This window comes from Ranitomeya variabilis, chromosome 1 (assembly GCF_051348905.1).
Source record: "Ranitomeya variabilis isolate aRanVar5 chromosome 1, aRanVar5.hap1, whole genome shotgun sequence".
Classification (NCBI taxonomy): domain Eukaryota; kingdom Metazoa; phylum Chordata; class Amphibia; order Anura; family Dendrobatidae; genus Ranitomeya; species Ranitomeya variabilis.
The window spans coordinates 1,065,464,636-1,065,484,055 of NC_135232.1; the positions used below are offsets into that span (position 1 = coordinate 1,065,464,636).

The window sequence follows — 19,420 nt, forward strand, 5'->3', positions numbered from 1 at the left end:
AATCCAAAAATGGCACATGATGAACAAAGTTAAAATCCCCCCAAAACCACTGTGTTTCATGTGGCTATATCACTCTTACTCTTGGCATAATTGTTGGGAATACTATCAGCATAAGACAGTGGTGTTCTGTGCAGAGTGCACACTATATATACCTTGAATTGTGTGCACACAGTCTCATTGTCATTTTGCATACTGAGTCTTTTGGCATTTATAAGGTTAAGCATATGTAGATATAAGAAAGTAGTGAAATATAGGTAACATCTTCCCCAGAAATATGAAAGCAAATGAGGTTGTGAAGAGCTGGTGCAAGGACACACCACCCCCTCCTTCAGTGACCCCTCCTGAGCTCACAGTTCAAGCTAATCATTGACAGGACTTTTACAATCCAGTTCTATAGAGCAGCTGAGATAAGACAGTCCTGCGCTTGGAGCAGAGGACAGCAGAGGGATCTCAGCTATTCTCTGCAGCAACTGAATGGAAGTCTCTCCATCCCTACACATGAAAGGAGCCCCACAATAACCAGGAGACCTGGAGTGGGGCACAATGGCTGAATTTTGGCTGAAGTGCTACTACTGGATCTTATTAGTTTTGACTAAAGAAGCCATCGGAAATCCTGGAGAAGGCATACAGGTCTGGCAAAGACTGAGTCAAGTAAACCCTTTAAATGAAAGTCAGCTTTTTACCCATGGAACATTCCCTCCTGACTTTCTTTGGGGTGTTGGAAGCTCATCATTGCAGATAGAAGATGATCACTTCAGCAGGGGACCTTCTGTGTGGGACCAGTTTATGAAGAACCACCAGTCTTTGAGAGGCATGCCTTCCATGGACCTGCCTGCAGCCACCTCAGGCAGCTTCTCGAGCAAAGAGATGCCAGCTCTGGAATTTTTAGGAGTGAATTTTTACCATTTTTCAATTTCTTGGCCAAGACTGTTCCCACAAGGAAATGATGTCCCAAGTGAGCAGGGTGTGCACTACTACAACAGCATCATAAGTTTGCTGATCAGGAAGGGCATTCAACCAGTGATCACCCTTTACCACTGGGACTTACCTGTACCCATACAGGAAAAATATGGTGGCTGGGCAAATGAGAGTGTCATCCACCTTTTTAACGATTATGCCAAGTTCTGCTTCCTAAAGTTTGGCGATCGGGTCAAGTATTGGATCACCATACACAACCCTTATCTGATTGCCTGGCATGGCTATGGCACAGGGACCAATGCCCCTTTTATTAGAGGAGACGATGCAGCTGTGTCTGCAGTGGCACATAACCTCATCAAGGTAAATTCCTGTATAAATGCAATAGTTGAGTGTTTCTGTGCTTCTTACTGATCTCTACCGAGATGCTGCATTAATAGTAATAAAACTATATATATATATATATATATATATATATATATATATATATTAGGGTGATATGTGACAATTGAATTATATTCAGTTGCAGCTGTGTCCAGAACGCATCTGAATTTCCATATCTGGTCATTATACAATCCTACCATCTAGTGCACTTATAAGACCAAATTATGGGAAGATAAGTTCGCCCAAAATAGTTTAAGAAATGGTGCAGCATTATATATATATAATATATATATATTATATATATATGTATATACCGTATATAATATTGTTATATTTTTTTATATATATATATATATATATATATATATATATATATATATATATATATATATATATATATAATCTCTTTAGAAATAATCCAAAATGTAAAAAGGATGACATTGGATTACCCAAAATTATTACTTCTGTGTCAAGTTAATATTACGTTTGTATACACACGTCTTTCTGGTGAAATATGTAGTAAGGCAGCATGACAACCAATTGCAAAATGTGTATCTTTATAATTGTGGTCTATTATAGTTTATTAGTATCCCCCAAAAATAATTTGCATAAGGGTATGTTCGCACATGATGAATACACTTTTGAAGTTTCTGGATTTGTTAGCAGAAAGTCTGCAACAGTAGCAGCAAAAGTAGATGACATTTGACCAAGTCTCTTGCACAGGCAGCTAAAGAATCTGTAGTGAAAAGCTGCAGAGATCTAGAGTCCACATCATGTCAGTTTATGGAGAGGATTCCCAGCAGACTTATGAGGGTAAAATCCTATGCAAATCCTCATTACAATCTGTGACAGATCCTCATGTAACACAAACTGATTTGGAGATGGATTGTGATAAGACTCTTGGCAAAATATGCTGTGGAAAATTAATTAGTTTGAAAGTATCCTAACATTTACTATGTACTCACTTATAGCAATGACACAATATAAACTGATAATATTGAGTACATTTCCCAGGGTTACATTCTATATATTGATTTGTTTATACCTATATAGACATGGGTTCAATGCAGACTTTTAATCCTTTACCCTGGGAAACCTTCTTATCTAAAATATTGCATATATTGCTTATTCTCACAAGCACTAATTTAAAGGAGGATTTGTAAAATCAATTATGTATTTTTGTTTAAAGAATATTGTATGATTGCCCATAATGATTGCTGAAATTGCTAAAAATATCACTGTTTATCATTTTTTTAATCACTAAAGATAATGGTTTTCCCTTTTATATTCAGCTGTATAATACAAATTTATATTTTAGTATCACCAAAATAATCTATGTAAGTGCTGTTTTGCCAAAAAAAAAATATTCAAGGAGATATTCTTGTATTTATTAACCAGAAATATTATTTAGAAATATACATTTCTTGGTTAGCCAATAAAGGTATAACTCCTAGAATGCCTTTGTCTTTTTTTTGGCTTAAAAGTATTTACCGTATATACTTTTTGTTATTTAAAATGAATGGCCGCAACTAGAGATGATAAATCTTTTGACATTTAAATTTGCCCGGTTTGACAAATGTTTCCCCTAAATTGTTTTCCAGAAAATCAGTTTGCCATGAACCTTAATATTTCAAAGCCTACGTGTAACACTCCCCAGGTCTCCTAGGACTGTATCCAACCTATTTTTAATTCTTTAACACAAACACAGTCTTAGTAATGTCAAAGTGACTTTACCATAGAAACAGATGGTAAGCCAGTAGCAACCAACAGCTCATTAATAACGCAATGAAATGGGAAACATTCCCAATTTTTACAAATGAAAAAGAAATGGTCTAAAAATTATCCCTCTTTGTCATTTGTAATCAGGCAGACCATTATGTGCAGAAAACTGACAGTGTTGCTGACAGAGGTAACATCATACTGCTGTGAATCAGATGAGTGCTATGCTATGTAGTCCATACTATCCTATGGTTCCTGATCACTGATACATTCATCAGAGGTAAAGAAGGACTATTGTGACCTGTGGTTGGTAGTACTCCTGCATGGATGGCTGGTGGCTGTTCTGATTCTGCTCCTGATAGTGTCTCACACATTTTTAGTCGTGATGTTTTTTTCTTTTACCATACATTTTGTATAACACTATAATCAACTGTATTGGTCTGGCATTTGCAGATGTAAAATTTGACTAGGAACATAGATCTTTAAAAAAAAAAAATTGTTTGTAACACACACACTTTGTGAAGTAGACAGTCTCAGTTAAATGTCTGGATTATGGGGAATTATTAGTTTACAAAAAAAAAAATTGAAAAAGTAATGCAAAATTTTTAATGAGTTAAATATATATAATTTAGAGTTTTAAAAATTCAAGCAGATAGAACGAAAATAATCACAAAAGTAGTGCGCTGACATACATAATCAAGTTAATCAATGTTGTGAGAGTATTGATACCAGAAAACAAAATAAATATTAAATATTAGATGACCAGAAAGACTCCTAAAGTGTTCAATTCAGGTTGTGCTAAATTTGGGGGTGTGCTAATATATGTAAATACAGAGGTGTTTTGCCTCTAACCTTCTTCATAGACAGTGTTTTAAGAAAACTCAATACAGTCACTTGTGAAAAACAAGAACACTGTCTCTAACACTGATTTCAGATTTTTTTCTGGAAAAATATTGTGTTTCCCCACTGCTGCTTTCTAAAACATTAAGAACTAAGAAAAAAATGTATAATTGTAATTTAAATGCAAGAGGACAGATGCCAGTTATACAATATACCTGATCAGTCACACTGAGTCTTGCACTGCAATTAGCACTTCTCCTGTCAATCCCCCTTTCAATTAAATGTGTATTATTCACAGACGAAAACACTCATCTGCTGTTGGACAACACATTGTTGTCTGGAGTATTTGTCCAATATTTTAGATCTTTCTATCTCTATTGCTGAGCTGCGAGCTCTGCTCTCCTCTCACTATCGTAACGGCTGCTGCATTCCTTGCTTCAGCTTTTATACAGGCTATGATAGTCCCTCCTGTTGGCTTCGCTATACCATATGATGTGCATATGCAAAGCTTTATGGTGAAGCCTACATGATCATGCCTGAGGTCATGTGAACTTTCTGTGGCTGATGCAATCTTCTGCACTGTGCAAAATTGATTTTTTTGGGTGATTCGAGCAAATCAACTCACAAATTGATCATATTTGATGGAAATTGTGAATTTATTAAAATTAAATACAAATTCTATTAACATCAAATTGAATCCCTCATATCTATCTGCAACAATTGAAATCCACTTTATTAGATGGAGTACACTTTACTCATTCTTCGAGCTCTTCATAGCATTTCCTTTATCATCTGAGGAAAACATAGATAAGATCTTTTCTATATGCCCATTAGAAGTTCGGAGAGGGTTGGCAGGTTTTGTTCTCCAGGGGCTGGACTTTATATATTTTCCTAAAAAATATATACAAAATTAAAATGACAAGACTGTAAAGACACAGTCTGTATTGCTGCTATCCAGAAGTGTCCTTGACGCTAGGTAGCACCACATAATCGGAGCAGGGCAAATCTACTCAAATACTTCAGGGCAACTACCCAGTCTTGATTTGCATCTATCATTGAGGTCACTGATGAATGATCAGATGCGACTATAAATCAGTCACGGTGAAGAAATCACATAATTTATTGTCTCTCCCTTTCTTGTTGTGTCCATTGTCCGTGTGGGCAATATGGAACGGCTATCACAAGATCGTCCATCTCTAAGGCACATATGGCCATTGTTTCATTGGCCATTGTTTCTATCGGATGTTTAGCATGAATGCCAGATGGAAACTGATTTTTTGCAATGGAGTTGTTCTCAATTGTCCGTTGTATTAGTTTTTGTGCTAGATACGTGCAGGTACCAATCCAGGGGCTGGATCACAATATTTCGTGTAACATCATGATCTGATTCCGTGCCACCGCTGGGGAGTAAATAGGGGAAAACTGATGGTTACTAAGCCTGATGCATGGGATAAATGTGACCCAGCCTCACCGGTATTTTTTACATGCAGCTTACATAAGCTATGCGGGTAGGTAAACTGCTTTGATCATGTGTCTGTGCAAATTTTTTGGGGAGGTAATATTTATTCCCTGTGTTAACCCACAGCTTATTTAGGGCTTATACACACAGTATTATTACGCTTTGTGGATGGGCACATTAACCTGAACACATTTACATTGCATATTTGCAAAGCTTAATATCTGCATGTGCAAAGTCCATTTTGCAGCATGACTTTAACCTTTAATTAGGGAATTATAGCGCTATTTATTGTCTGTATATTAGTATTACAGAAAATAGAGGAGTGTCCTGATTGCATAGATCCAAATACACTATTATTCTTATCATTAATATTATGGGTGGCTCAGTGGTTAGCACTGCATCCTTGCAGCGCCGTAGTCCTGGGTTCAAATCCAACCAAGGACAACATCTGCAAGGAGGTATGTTCTACTCATGTTTACGTGGGTTTCCTCCCACACTCCATGGACATACAGATGGGGGATCTAGATTGTGAGCCCCAATGGGGACAGCGATGATGATGTCTGTAAAGCGCTGTGGAATTAATGGTGCTATAAAAGTGAGTAAAATACAAATAAATATCTTTATTAGTGATGAGCGAGTGTACTCGTTACTCGAGATTTCCCGAGCCCACTTGGGGTTCCTCCGAGTATTTTTTTAGTGCTTGGAGATTTAGTTTTTCTTGCCGCAGCTGAATGATTTACATCTGTTCGCCAGCATAAGTACATGTGGGGACTCCCTAGCAACCAGGCAACCCCCCACAAGTACTTATGCTGGCTAACAGATGTAAATCATTCAGCTGCGGCAAGAAAAACTAAATCTCCGAACACTAAAAAATACTCGGAGGACCCCCGAGCGTGCTCGAGAAATCCCGAGTAACGAGTATATTCGCTCATCACTAATTTTTATAAATCACAACTCTCAGATCACTAGTTGGTGTTGGCCCTCATTGCACATAGGGTTCTCTCAAAATATCTAGGATGTTGCAATGTATCGGCATAGTACTTGCGTCGATCCGAGCTGCTTTCTGCAGTTTATTGATGGTAGTTTTGTTGTTTTGATTGTTACTATAAGAACTATTATTATATACTAATCAGCCATAACATTATAACCAAGCTACGAAAAATTTGTTAATGTAAAAATCTGAGCAATTTTACCACGGCCAAATTCTGATCTTTAGATGACTGGGTAAGAGCATCTTAAACGACAGATCTTTTGGGACTTCCCAGTATGCAGCGGTCAGTAGCTACCAAAAGGGATTCTAGTAAAGACAAGCCAGTGAACTTACAACAGGGACATAAACGGCCAACACTGTTGCCAACCACCCAGAAATTCCAGGACAGTCCGTAAAAATTGGACACTTTTTTGCCCCGTCCTTACATTTTTTTTAAGACGTCCGTGATTATTGTGAATATGAAGAAGCTTAGACAGATTATTTTGACTGTAATTATCATTCTTCTACAGCTCACAGTGAATGCAGCTGATGTCATATCAGAATTATCGGCTGCAATCATGTATCACTTGTGATCATGATCATTTATCATGGTTTTCCAATGTGTCCATAAAAACTATTTTATGTCCATGATTTTTTATAAAATCTGGAAAATCTGTACCAAATCTGTAAGGAAGAGAAGAAGTTAGACTTTCCGTTATATTTCCGCTGACTCTAGGAGCTTCTCCTGAAGCAAAATACTGATTAAACCTGCAATGTATGATAATGAGGGTTATGCGTTGTCATCTCTGCTTACAGTGCAATTGATTATTAATCTTTGTACACCCACTGACTTTTGTATCCTTGACTTTTTGATCTTATGTGTGTTGTGCTTACTTCAGATTCTCAGTCCTAGTTGACTTTGTTAGGGCCAGTAATGACCAGTCTCACCGAATAGTAATGGTGATCTATGGAAACTCTTAAACAAGACTTGTTTTTTTTTCATCATACCGTTATCTAGTTTTTCTCCAGAATTGATGACCATCTAATATACTGTATATCAGTGATCTGAAAATATTTGACTCTCCAATGCAATGCTGGGAGTTGTAGGTTCACAACCATGATACCGGCATTTTTCCAGGATCTAATATGTTTGAAGACTTCTTTTTCTTCTACATTTCTTCTTATCTCCGCTATTTACATGTTAAGATAAAGATCTTGTTTGTTTTTATCAGGAGGGGGGGTTACAAAATTGTTCATCCTGATTTTCCTGGTTCATAAATAGAAGTGCAGAGCCACAGTGGAGAGGCAAATACAGAAAAAGAGGAAAGAGTAGCTGCTTTTGTAACTCAAAGTAGATACATACGATGTTCACAAACTAGAGTCACGTGCTGACGAGCTGCTCTTCATAATTCTCTCAATTTTCTGTGAAAAACTGAGAGAAGCAGGAGAATGTTGTCTCTAAATAATTTTTGAGTTTTAGTCGGCAGGAAGTGGAAAGTGCTTGGTATGTGGTTTCAAGGAGAGATCAGAGTCAAGGATTACCCCCAAGGCAGCGAGCTTGCGGGACTGGGGAGAGTGAGCAGCCATTTACTTTGATGGATAGGTCTGTTGGTGGGGTCGATTGAGATAGGGGAGAGATGATGAATTCTGTTTTATCCATGTGAAGTTTTAGAAATCTAGCTGAGAAGAAAGATGAAATAATGGACAGACATTGTGGGATTCTGGTTAGTAGGGAGGTGATATAGGGTCCAGAGAGGTAGATCTGTGTGCCGTCAGCATAGAGGTGATACTGAAAGCCATGAAACTCAATGAGCTGTCCCAAGGATAAGAGCAGGGGCCCTAGAACTGAACCTTGGGGGACACCGAGAGATAGGGGTGAGATAAGGAGGTGGTGTGTGAATGGAAGATGCTGAATGTCCGGTCTGTTGGATATGATGAGATCCAGGATAGGGCCAAGTCTGTGATGCCAAGGGATGAGAGGGTCTGTGGTAAGAGTGAATGGTCCACTGTGTCGAAGGCAGAGGACAGTACCAGGAGAAGTAGGACAGAGTAGTGTCGCTTGGATATGGAAGTTAGTAGCTCATTGGTGACTTTAGTCAGGGCAGTTTCAGTGGAATGATACGGTCGGAATCCAAATTGTAAGAGGTTGATGAGGGAGTGGGAGGACAGTTTTAAATGAAAGAAAAAAGGAATGTAGTCAGCTTACCGGTCTTGGACGGTATCCCCAGACCTGCCAACGCCCAGCACGGTTCAGGGTGAGCGCCCACAGCAAATGAAGACAAAAAGAGAGTAAGAGTAAGACTTCATAGTTGAAACGCGTTGATCCTCCTCACTGGTGTGCCAGGTGTTTGCTATGTAAAGATTTTTCATTTTGAAGAACTATTTATCGGTTTAGTTGTCTAATAAAGTCTCACAAAGTTTGAACTGCCTCCACCTCCAGCTGGATCATTTCTCTTTTTGTCGACAGTTTTAAATGGACGTGTTGTTCTAGTAGTTTTGAGGCATAGGGGAAAAGTGATATTGGGCGACAGCTAGACAGAGAGGATGAGTCAAGGGTAGTGTTGAGCATTCCGATGCTGCAAGTATCGGGTATCGGCCGATACTTGCTGTATCGGAATTTCCGATACCGAGATCCGATATTTTTGTGATATCGGGTATCGGTATCGAAACAACATTAATGTAAAAATGTGTAAAAGAAAGAATTAAAATAAAAAATATCGCTATACTCACCTGTCCGACGCAGCCGGGACCTCAGCGAAGGAACCGGCAGCGTTGTTTGTTTAAAATTCGCGCTTTTACTTGGTTACGTGAATTCCCGGCTTGTGATTGGTCAGGGCGGCCATGTTGCCGGGACGCGGACCAATCACAGCAAGCCGTGACGAAATTACGTCACGGCTTGCTGTGATTGGTCCGCGTCCCGGCAACATGGCCGCCATTAACCAATCACAAGCCGTGACGTCACGGGAGGCTGGACTTGCGCACTTTTTAAAAAACGCGCGTGTCCAGCCTCCAGTGACGTCCCGGCTTATGATTGGTCACGGCGCCATGTTGCCGGGACGCGGACCAATCACAGTAAGCCGTGACGAAATTACGTCACGGCTTGCTGTGATTGGTCCGCGTCCCGGCAACATGGCCGCCATTAACCAATCACAAGCCGTGACGTCACGGGAGGCTGGACACGCGCGTTTTTTAAAAAGTGCGCAAGTCCAGCCTCCCGTGACGTCACGGCTTGTGATTGGTTAATGGCGGCCATGTTGCCGGGACGCAGACCAATCACAGCAAGCCGTGACGTAATTTCGTCACGGCTTGCTGTGATTGGTCCGCGTCCCGGCAACATGGCCGCCCTGACCAATCACAAGCCGGGAATTCACGTAACCAAGTAAAAGCGCGAATTTTAAACAAACAACGCTGCCGGTTCCCTCGCTGAGGTCCCGGCTGCGTCGGACAGGTGAGTATAGCGATATTTTTTATTTTAATTCTTTCTTTTACACATTTATATGGTTCCCAGGGCCTGAAGGAGAGTTTCCTCTCCTTCAGACCCTGGGAACCATCAGGAATACCGTCCGATACTTGAGTCCCATTGACTTGTATTGGTATCGGGTATCGGTATCGGATTGGATCCGATACTTTGCCGGTATCGGCCGATACTTTCCGATACCGATACTTTCACGTATAGGACGGTATCGCTCAACACTAGTCAAGGGAGTTCTTTTAAGGATAGGTGTGATTGACCCATGGGAAAACAAAAGTTGTTAGTGACAGGTTGAAGAGATGGGTTAGGGTTGGGATGAAGACTGTGGTGAGGTTTGGGATGAGGTGGGACAGGACAGGTGGGACAGGATAGGACAGGATCGGGTCAAGTGCACAGGTGGTGAGACGTGATCTGGATAGTAGAGGGGAAAGTTGATCTTCCCTAATGGAGGAGAAGTTGGTTTTCGAGGAGGAGGGCAGAGTAGTTATGAGGAGGGGCTGTGGGGACTTTAGGGAAGATCTTTGTCTGATGTTATCAATCTTCTGCTTAAGGTACCTTCACACTAAACGACTTTGCAACGATAACGATAGCAATCCGTGACGTTGCAGCGTCCTGGATAGCGATATCGTTGTGTTTGACACGCCGCAGCGATCTGGATCCTGCTGTGATATCACTGGTCGTTGCTGAAAGTCCAGAACTTTATTTGGTCGTCAGATCGGCGTGTATCGTCGTGTTTGACAGCAAAAGCAACGATGCCAGCAATGTTTTACAATGGTAACCAGGGTAAATATCGGGTTACTAAGCGCAGGGCCGCGCTTAGTAACCCGATATTTACCCTGGTTACCATTGTAAATGTAAAAAAAAAACAGTACATACTCACCTTCTGCTGTCCGTCAGGTCCCTGGCCGTCTGCTTCCCGCACTGACTGTGAGCGCCGGCCGGCCGTAAGCACAGCACAGCGGTGACGTCACCGCTGTGCTCTGCTTTTACTTTACGGCCGGCCGGAGCTCACAGTCAGTGCGGGAAGCAGACGGCCAGGGACCTGACGGACAGCAGAAGGTGAGTATGTACTGTTTTTTTTTTACATTTACAATGGTAACCAGGGTAAACATCGGGTTACTAAGCGTGGCCCTGCGCTTAGTAACCCAATGTTTACCCTGGTTACCCGGGGACTTCGGCATCCTTGGTCGCTGGAGAGCGGTCTGTGTGACAGCTCTCCAGCGACCACACAGCGACGCTGCAGCGATCGGCATCGTTGTCGATATCGCTGCAGCGTCGCTTAATGTGACGGTACCTTTAAAGAATGAGGCAAAGTCTTCAGCTGAGATAAGAGAAGAGGGAGGGGATGCTGGGGTTGGAGGAGATAATTGAAAGTGTTGAATAGCTGATTAGGGTTGTGAGACAGAGAAAATATGAGAGATGAGAAGTATGTTTGTTTTGCTGCAAAGTAGTGCTGGACTTAAAAATAGTGAGGGACTGTTTGAATGCGATGAAGGGCTCATTGTAATGGGATCTTTTCACCCACCCACAACTTCTTTAGTCAAAGCAAACAAAAACCTCAGTTGCATGCCATATGCAGGGTAGTACCACACAATGGTGGTCTGCCCGCAATAAAGATGCACGCCAACTCCAAGAAAGTAGAGAAATATGGGAGAATAAGGAGTACACCGGTAAATAAAATAAAAAAGTTTCAATTTTTATTAAAGTAGTTCATAACAATTAGAATACAACATGACACCTTTCAGGAAACAACAAGACCCATGGAGAGACTACTCACAAATCCATCAATATTGCACAAATCCCATGCATACTGTGATGCTAAAAAGTGCAAGAGTGCTAATAGATAAGTCAAGGCAAAGAGCCACCTAGTAACATTCTTGAATAGAAAGGTAAATAGAAAGCCCAAATTGGGCAGGTTCTTACCCAGACAAGATGAGTAGAGCCCCTGGCCAGGCGGTACTGCATATATGTTTATATGTATATATGTTTTGCGTGGGTTTCCATCAGGTTCTCTGGATTCCTCCCACACTCCAAACACATACCGATAGGGAATCTAGATTGTATGCTGCAGTGGGGACAACATCGATAATGTCTGTAAAGCGCCTTGGTATTAATAGTGCTATATAAGTGAGTAAAATAAAATAAATAAATAAGTTGTTCAGTATTGATTATAAGCGACACATGCAGAAATCCCCACACTTACATACCTTGCATACTATCAATGAGGTTATTAATAGTTGCCTGAGGAATGTTGTGCCATGCTGAATGCACTTGGGCACACAAATCGTCTAAATCCAGTGCTGGCAGCTCTCTTTGCAATTGCTGACCAATAACATCTTGGATGTGTTCAATTTAGACTTTTTGTAGTGGACTGAAAATGAGCTCACTAATTGGAGCCAGTGTAGCATGGAGAGGGGATTGGTGGACTTCTATGCTACAACCCCGCACCACTGCTGCTCCCCGGTAAGCTACATTAAACTGCAAGACGCACCTGTGACCCCCCTGACATGCTTGATCCTCATGATAGGTTAAAAATTATTACATTATTTTTTTTCTTATTTACCTCTTCTAAACTTGTGGTGAGTCTTATGGTCCATAAAATACAGTAGTTCCTAGATGCTTTGGAATGACAGAAAATTAGGCTGCTGGTAAATAATTTCTCAAGATATTTAATTCCACGGGAAGCCCAAAAAGGCCGATCCACCATAGTTTTACACATGAGGATAGTCAGTTTTGCGCCAAAGTGGAGTTTTAGGAGAGATTGAGAGATTCCTCTCTAGCTTTTAGAAAATCACCTTCCAAGTGATAGATACTGCCCTAACAGACATCTTAGGGAGTCACTACTCCCTCATAGGACCCGCAAGGAGCCCTATACATGGTTGTTGCTGCATTGCTAAAGTCAGTGTCTAACAACTAATAGGATGCTTCAAAGTAGTTGTACATATTATTTTGGAATTTTTATTTTTTGGCGTTAGTTCCATTAACTATGAAAAAGGTTTGTAAAGCTACTTACAGAACAAACATGAGGTTAAAAACTCCCTCTTGAGACATCAGTGGGCTGCAAGCAAGATATCTCCTATCGGTGAACCTTGAGTGCACACCTGTTGTGTAAGAGCAGTTCTCATTGTGGTAAGCTCTACTTTTAACCAGTAGCTTACACATTGGCTCCAGAGGGCAGTATCTACTAACTTCATCTACTCTAGGTTTACTGTCTTTTTTAGGTGAATGTTATGGATGGGCTGTTTTGATGCAGTATTTGGCTTAAAAGGTTATTCTTGTCATAATAAAAGGTTGAAATTGCAAAACAACCAACTCTCCAATTTTACTTTTCATTATAAATCTTCTCCATCCTCAAGAACAGACATTCACTGCAATTGGTGGCTAGTCTCTTAGGCTTGGAGTGCAGCGCTTACAAGCTTGTAACTCGAGAACCACATGTGTCTCACGGGCCTGTGATGTGGCTCGTGGCTGTGTGCCAGCTTGGTGCATTAGCACCAGGTGTAGCAAACGACTACAAGGCATTGATCTCTAGATGGTGACTTTTGTGTGTAGCCCTACACAGAAGAGCAGATCTGAATGGGGTAAGATAGGAAACCTTGGTGTGATTTCAGTGGAAAAGCTTTGGCTGTCATTAAACTGGTAATGGGGGTTCTGATTGTCACTACTGTGAGTGGGACAGGTGCTGGATGTGGCTCGCGACCCCCTTCCATAGCTGAATGTGGCTCTCAAGGTCAGAAAGATGGGTGATCTGTGCTATAGATCATGCAAGTGCTGCTCTGAAGCTGGCTAGATATCTGTACCAGTGCCCCTGCGATCATCCAATGCTGCAGAGATGAAGTTGCCTCTACTTGTAGCTTTCGAGAGGGTACTATATTGGCCAGCGGCACTGGTCTGAACTGTCAATCAGTAGTGCAATGGCACACAGCAAAGAGGAAGCTGGGAGGCAAGGGAGCGATGTGCTCCTGAAGAATGTCCTGTGTGACATTGTGCCTTGCGAATCTATGACTGAATGAATGATCAATTATACATTTATACAAGTATTTGCTGGGAAAACCTTTATAACAATACCTTGTACATAGATCACGCCAAGTTTGGTACATCTACGTGCTCCATAAAAATAGATAAATAGTACCATGGGCATTACTAATAATGATTATTATCGCATACCAGTAACATTATTATGTTACTGTGCAGAGAGGGAGAGGACTTGAACTCTAGTGCCACCTATTGGAAGTAGTGATCCTAAACCAGAATCTCTATTTGCAGACACATGTTTCGGGGTGTGTTGCCCCTCCTCAGTGCAAAGCATGAGATCTGATTTGGCTGTTTGAGAGGTCTCTGACTGGTGTCTGAAGCGTAAAGTTATTGTGGAGAGTGACATGTCTGACATACCAGTGTAAGGAGACTTATAGGCCATGCAATGCTCCTATGTTATGTTACTATATTATGTTACTTTAATTAGTCCTCGGTGCTTCATTATCAAATAGACTAAACTTGATATCCATTTGCACTGCGCAGTGGGCAACCTTTCACAACTGCTGACCGGCAACATGTTTTTAATAACCTTTTTACATAGGCGTACTGCTATCATTCAGTGCATATATGCTGCCATTGTGCACATGATCGGCAGCATTTTTACACTGTGTAATAATTTTTAAATGAGCATTCCAAGGAATACTCGATCATGGTAATCGTGCAGTGTTACGGGCACCTTTAACAGTTTACATGGCTTTACTTCTTGTACACAGACCAGGCTCCATATGTGTTTCTTCGCTGCAGTTTTTACTTTCTTATCTGAAGAAGGCTGTTATTTTTCTTTGTAATTAGTAGCAGGAACAAAGTGCAGATAACAAACTGTGAGGGTTTTGGTGTAAGAATTTACAACTTGTGTCCCATTGAAGTTCATTTTGCCAGAGTTTACCAGAGAGATAAGATGCTACATTTTCTTTGCTCTCTTTTTTTCCTGACCTGCATACCTTCCAGGGTCCCAGCTGTCAGATCCATGCATCATTGTCGCCATATCTAGGAGCTTGTCAGTGAGCAATGTGCTACCATAGCTGGCCTGTCCCTTGCAGCTATGGGTGGCAGAAACAAGCCTCTGAGGCAGTGAGCGGAGTAGGGCTTGTTCACACAAGTATATTACGCTGATTCAACATGAGAAAACAATCGCAGCTCGCTTCAAATGCATTTGATAACCAGATCACGCGCTCCCATACAAATCTATGGGTGCTTGTGAATCTTCGGTCTGCACCCGGATGTCATCTGAGTGCAGTCCGATTACCGTGGACAGAGACAATGGAGAAGATGAAGAAATTAAGTTCTCAGTCTTCTCTTCACCTGTGATACAATTCTCTAATGTGAGAAAATTGGATCACACTATGGTGACACTTGGTTCAAAGTCTGACAGCGTTTGATCTGAGTGACATTAGGATAATCGGCCCAAGAGAATTGACGGCCATGTGACTTCAGCATAATGCTGGCTTTATGCACACTGCGTGATCTGCGGCTGAAAAAGCCGATACGTTTGCCAATTTGCGGCTGTTAATAGCCTGTTTGGATAGGTCGACCTCGATTACAATATGCACAGAGTGATCAGTAATAGATTGTTCTGTGCACATTGACTGTCATTGTCCTCGGTAGCACATCCTAGTTACACAGGATAATGTGCTGCCGAGAATGATGATTTTAAGCAAGCTTATTCGTCGGGTGATTGGCAGCCTGTTTTCACTGGTTGATTAGGAAGCAATCATTTCTAGGAACGCTCACAACAATCAACAAAGTGTAAATGCACCTCTAAAACATTTGTGTATTACCAAAATTCCATGCTATACTATTTTTTGGACTATAAGACTCAGCGGATCATAAGACGCACCTAGGTTTTAGAGGAGGAAAATAGAAAAAAAATTTGAAGCAAAAAATGTGCTTAATTCTGTACTTCTATCCCCCATCCTAGTATTTATATGTCCCCTATACAGGTATACGCACACCCTATTTTCCTCCAAATTTTGGGGTGAAAAAGGTACGTTTTATAGTCTGAAAAAAACTGTATATTAAAATTTGAGAGTGATCAGTGGGTGATACCTTTTATGGTGAACCTTTTACGGTATCAACCACTGAGGACTCTCGAATTTTTATATTTTTCTACCTAGTTGCTAATACAGTACAAAGATACGTATTTTTCCTGTATGCTAAACTATATTACCCACAGTGTGTATGCAAAATCAGGACTGCAATCATAGAATTGGAAGTAAAAAAATGTCTGCTACCATAAAGTTGCCTGATACTTGGTTAAATCTGCAAATTACGTTATAACTTAATTTTGCTGCTTACTAAAGCATTTGCTTGCATGGAACTAAATATTCTGGATGGCTTTGTTTATGGATCTTATTTCTTGGGGGTAATTCTCATAATATTGGTTACATATCCTTTTACATACAGAACATGATCAGTGTGGAATACACGTGTCCACGGTGTCTCATTGGCCCAACCAGTGTATCTACAGCAGGGAAAATGTCAGCTGTAATGTTAATGTCACAAGAGATCCGGGTTCTTTGAGGAAGGTAAACATTTAGCTTTGATAAAGAAACGCAACATGATACTGATTATATATAGCATTTACTTTTTCTTTTTACATTCTCTTTGCTTTTTTAAATAAAATCTATTTACTGAAACTTTGCATGCGTCATCATTATGCAGAAATGTAGCATAGGATAAGATAAGAGAGTACATTATAGAAAGTTTACCATAATTGTAAAAAAAAAGGGAGATTAACTACTTGTGCAAATATTCTACATTGATCTTCAGTCGCTAAACTAAATGTTTCAAATTTGAACTCGTTGTTCTTAGTTAGCAATTTGATCCAAGTGTATAGGCCCACTGCCACGTCATGGTGACTTTTTAAGTAGGTCCCTGTACTCTAAACTGTAGCGCTGAGCTGGACATACAATGTAATAGTCAGAACCAAAAAACACGAAGTAATATAACTCACAAAAGTATAAAAATTGTATATGTTTATTAATAAATATAAGAAAACAACAAACAAAAATGAAAAATAATTACAATCCAGAGGAAATAGACAAAAATTATCACAGAGTCGTATGAATATTGAGAACTGGGTGCACCAGAACTAGTGTTGCACCATGGACAAAGAGGGGAATTTATAATTTAAAGTGCCAATGCTTCATATATCACAATAATAGGTATAATACTAAAGAAAGAAGGGATATACCATGTGGTCAAGTGACCGTCATCTTAACAATATAAGAGAGAGCTAGTCTCATATTATCCTCTTACCCTTCTCCTTGTCCATGTGTAGCAACACACGCCCCTACGCGCGTTTCGCCCACAGCTTCGTCGGGGGGCTCGCATGGCATACATGTCTCCTAATCCAGTTTTTATAGTGCATGGCGGCGCCATTATTCGGCGCATGTCTATGACGAATATGGGCGCCGCAAGCCGCATCATCACAAGCGCCAATATGGCGGTGCGGGTCACCGGAATTTACTGGTGACGTCACTGACCCGCACAAGTCAGAGGGAGGCGCCAGAGACGATGCCGCAGCCCTTGCCCGCGTCAGAGACATGCGCACTAGCGCCGCAATGATCACAAAGAAAACACCAAGGTAACGTATTGAAATACAAACAGAAGACGGTCCACAGATATAATGTGCAATGCTTATTTCATCAAATTTGCCCAATATATGGGCCCTGGAAAAATGCTACATACATCAAATTAGTGATAAGAGATACTTATAACCAAAAAAGATAAAGAATATATATATATACAATAACAATTAATAACACCAAAATACACTTCATGGCAATTATATAATGTGAAAATACATACAATAACATTAGTAATAAGAAGAAATATATATGACTAATATCAAGTAATACATCAGTGATAAAATTACTATAAATTCATATAATATTAAAGTGACATGATATTAAAGTGAGAATGTGCATTAATATAGTTAGCAATATCCTGGATACGATGATCACATTGCACAAGATGAAATTTTGAAGATCTGTGTCCAAGCCGGCTTTATTCAAGAAAAATGCATCATGGAAAAGATCCTTATTGTAATTATGACACTAAATGTATAAAAAAACAAGAGACAAATATTTAAAAACAAGAATAAAAACAGTGATCCTTAGTTCAGAGATGACGTGATTTATAGAAATGGTGTAAAATTCAGTTGCTCATTAAGTCCATGAGGGGTCATTGTGTCGAGATTCACGATCCAACGGCATTCTTTTTGCTTTAGAACCCGTACAGCATCGCCACCTCTTATCCCCATATGGACACAATCGATTCCCCAGACTTTCAACTCTTTAGAATTACATTTGTGTTTGAGTCTGAAATGTCTGGGGATTGTTTTTAAAGACTCCACGTCCTCCACATCACGAGCGGCCTCAATATCCCGTATGTGTTCACGGGTCCTAACTCGCAACTCGCGTGACGTAAGTCCGATATATATCAAATTGCAACTACACATGGCATAATATATGACATGCGTAGTTGCACATGTGATATTTTCTCTAATCTCATATGTCCTGAGGCCACTCGATGATACAAAGGACGTGGATCTGATGTGGTTCTTACATGCCAAACACTTCCCACATGGAAAGAAGCCCCTCCTACCGCTCCTAATGCCAAAAATGGAAGTAGGTTTTGAGATATAATGACTTGACACAAGAGTGTCTCTAAAGTTTCTCCCTCTTCGTGCCGTCATAAGGGGTGTAGGAGACAGTTGTGTTTTGAGAGCAGGGTCAGTTAACAAGACTGACCAATGTTTTTTAAGAATAGTTCTCATAAGGTCCCATTGCTGATTATATGTTGAGATAAACCGTACGTCTATCTCTTTACCATTTTTCCTACTGGGATTTCCACCCTGTGAGCCCAGGAGATCACTTCTCCTGGTATTTTTAGCTCTAACATAGCCTTTCTTGATGCACCTGTTGCTATACCCACGATCCCTAAACCTCTGCCCAAGGTCTTTGGCCTGTCCCTCGAATAGTGCATCCGAGGCACAGATTCTGCGAGCCCGCAAAAACTGACCAGTTGGAATGGCAGCAATCGTTGAGTATTGGTGTGCAGAGGATGCGTGTAGTAATGAATTAACGGACATTTTCTTGCGATACATGTCCGTATATATCGATCCATCACCTTGCACTCTTAGTTCAACATCAAGAAAAGACACCACCTTCTGATCATAGGTGTAGGTAAGCCTGATGTTGGAATCGTTGCGGTTCAGACCCACCATGAATGTTTCCAAATCACTGGCAGAACCCTGCCATATAAACAAAATATCGTCGATAAAACGAAACCATCCAAGGACTTGGTGGGCGGCCTGTGCACCGTCCAACAGCAAACCCCTCTCCCAGTATCCGAGAAAGAGGTTTGCGTAGGAGGGCGCACACGCCGCCCCCATAGCAGTACCGCGTTGCTGTAAAAAGAAACGGTCCTTGAATGTAAAAAAGTTATGGGTGAGAATGAACCGCAGCAAGTCCAACACCAGTTCCCTCATATCGGCATCAAGATTGCTAGATTCCAAAAAGAATTGCGATGCTCGTAGTCCATCCTCATGTTTAATGCTAGTGTATAGGGATTCAACATCCACTACTACAAGAAATGCATCAGTATCGAGGGACAGGCCATC

The 19,420-nt window shown here is 40.7% G+C and overlaps 1 protein-coding gene across 1 annotated transcript in view; it reads left to right on the forward strand.

Annotated features, from left to right (window-relative positions):
- The first annotated feature begins 408 nt into the window (after window positions 1-408).
- KLB (klotho beta) overlaps window positions 409-19,420 on the forward strand; it is a 53,448-nt gene continuing 34,436 nt past the window's right edge. Inside the window, exon 1 of the mRNA XM_077279894.1 lies at window positions 409-1,278. Coding sequence (XP_077136009.1) covers window positions 544-1,278 — 735 coding nt within the window. The 5' untranslated portion in view covers window positions 409-543. The remainder of the gene's footprint in view (window positions 1,279-19,420) is intronic.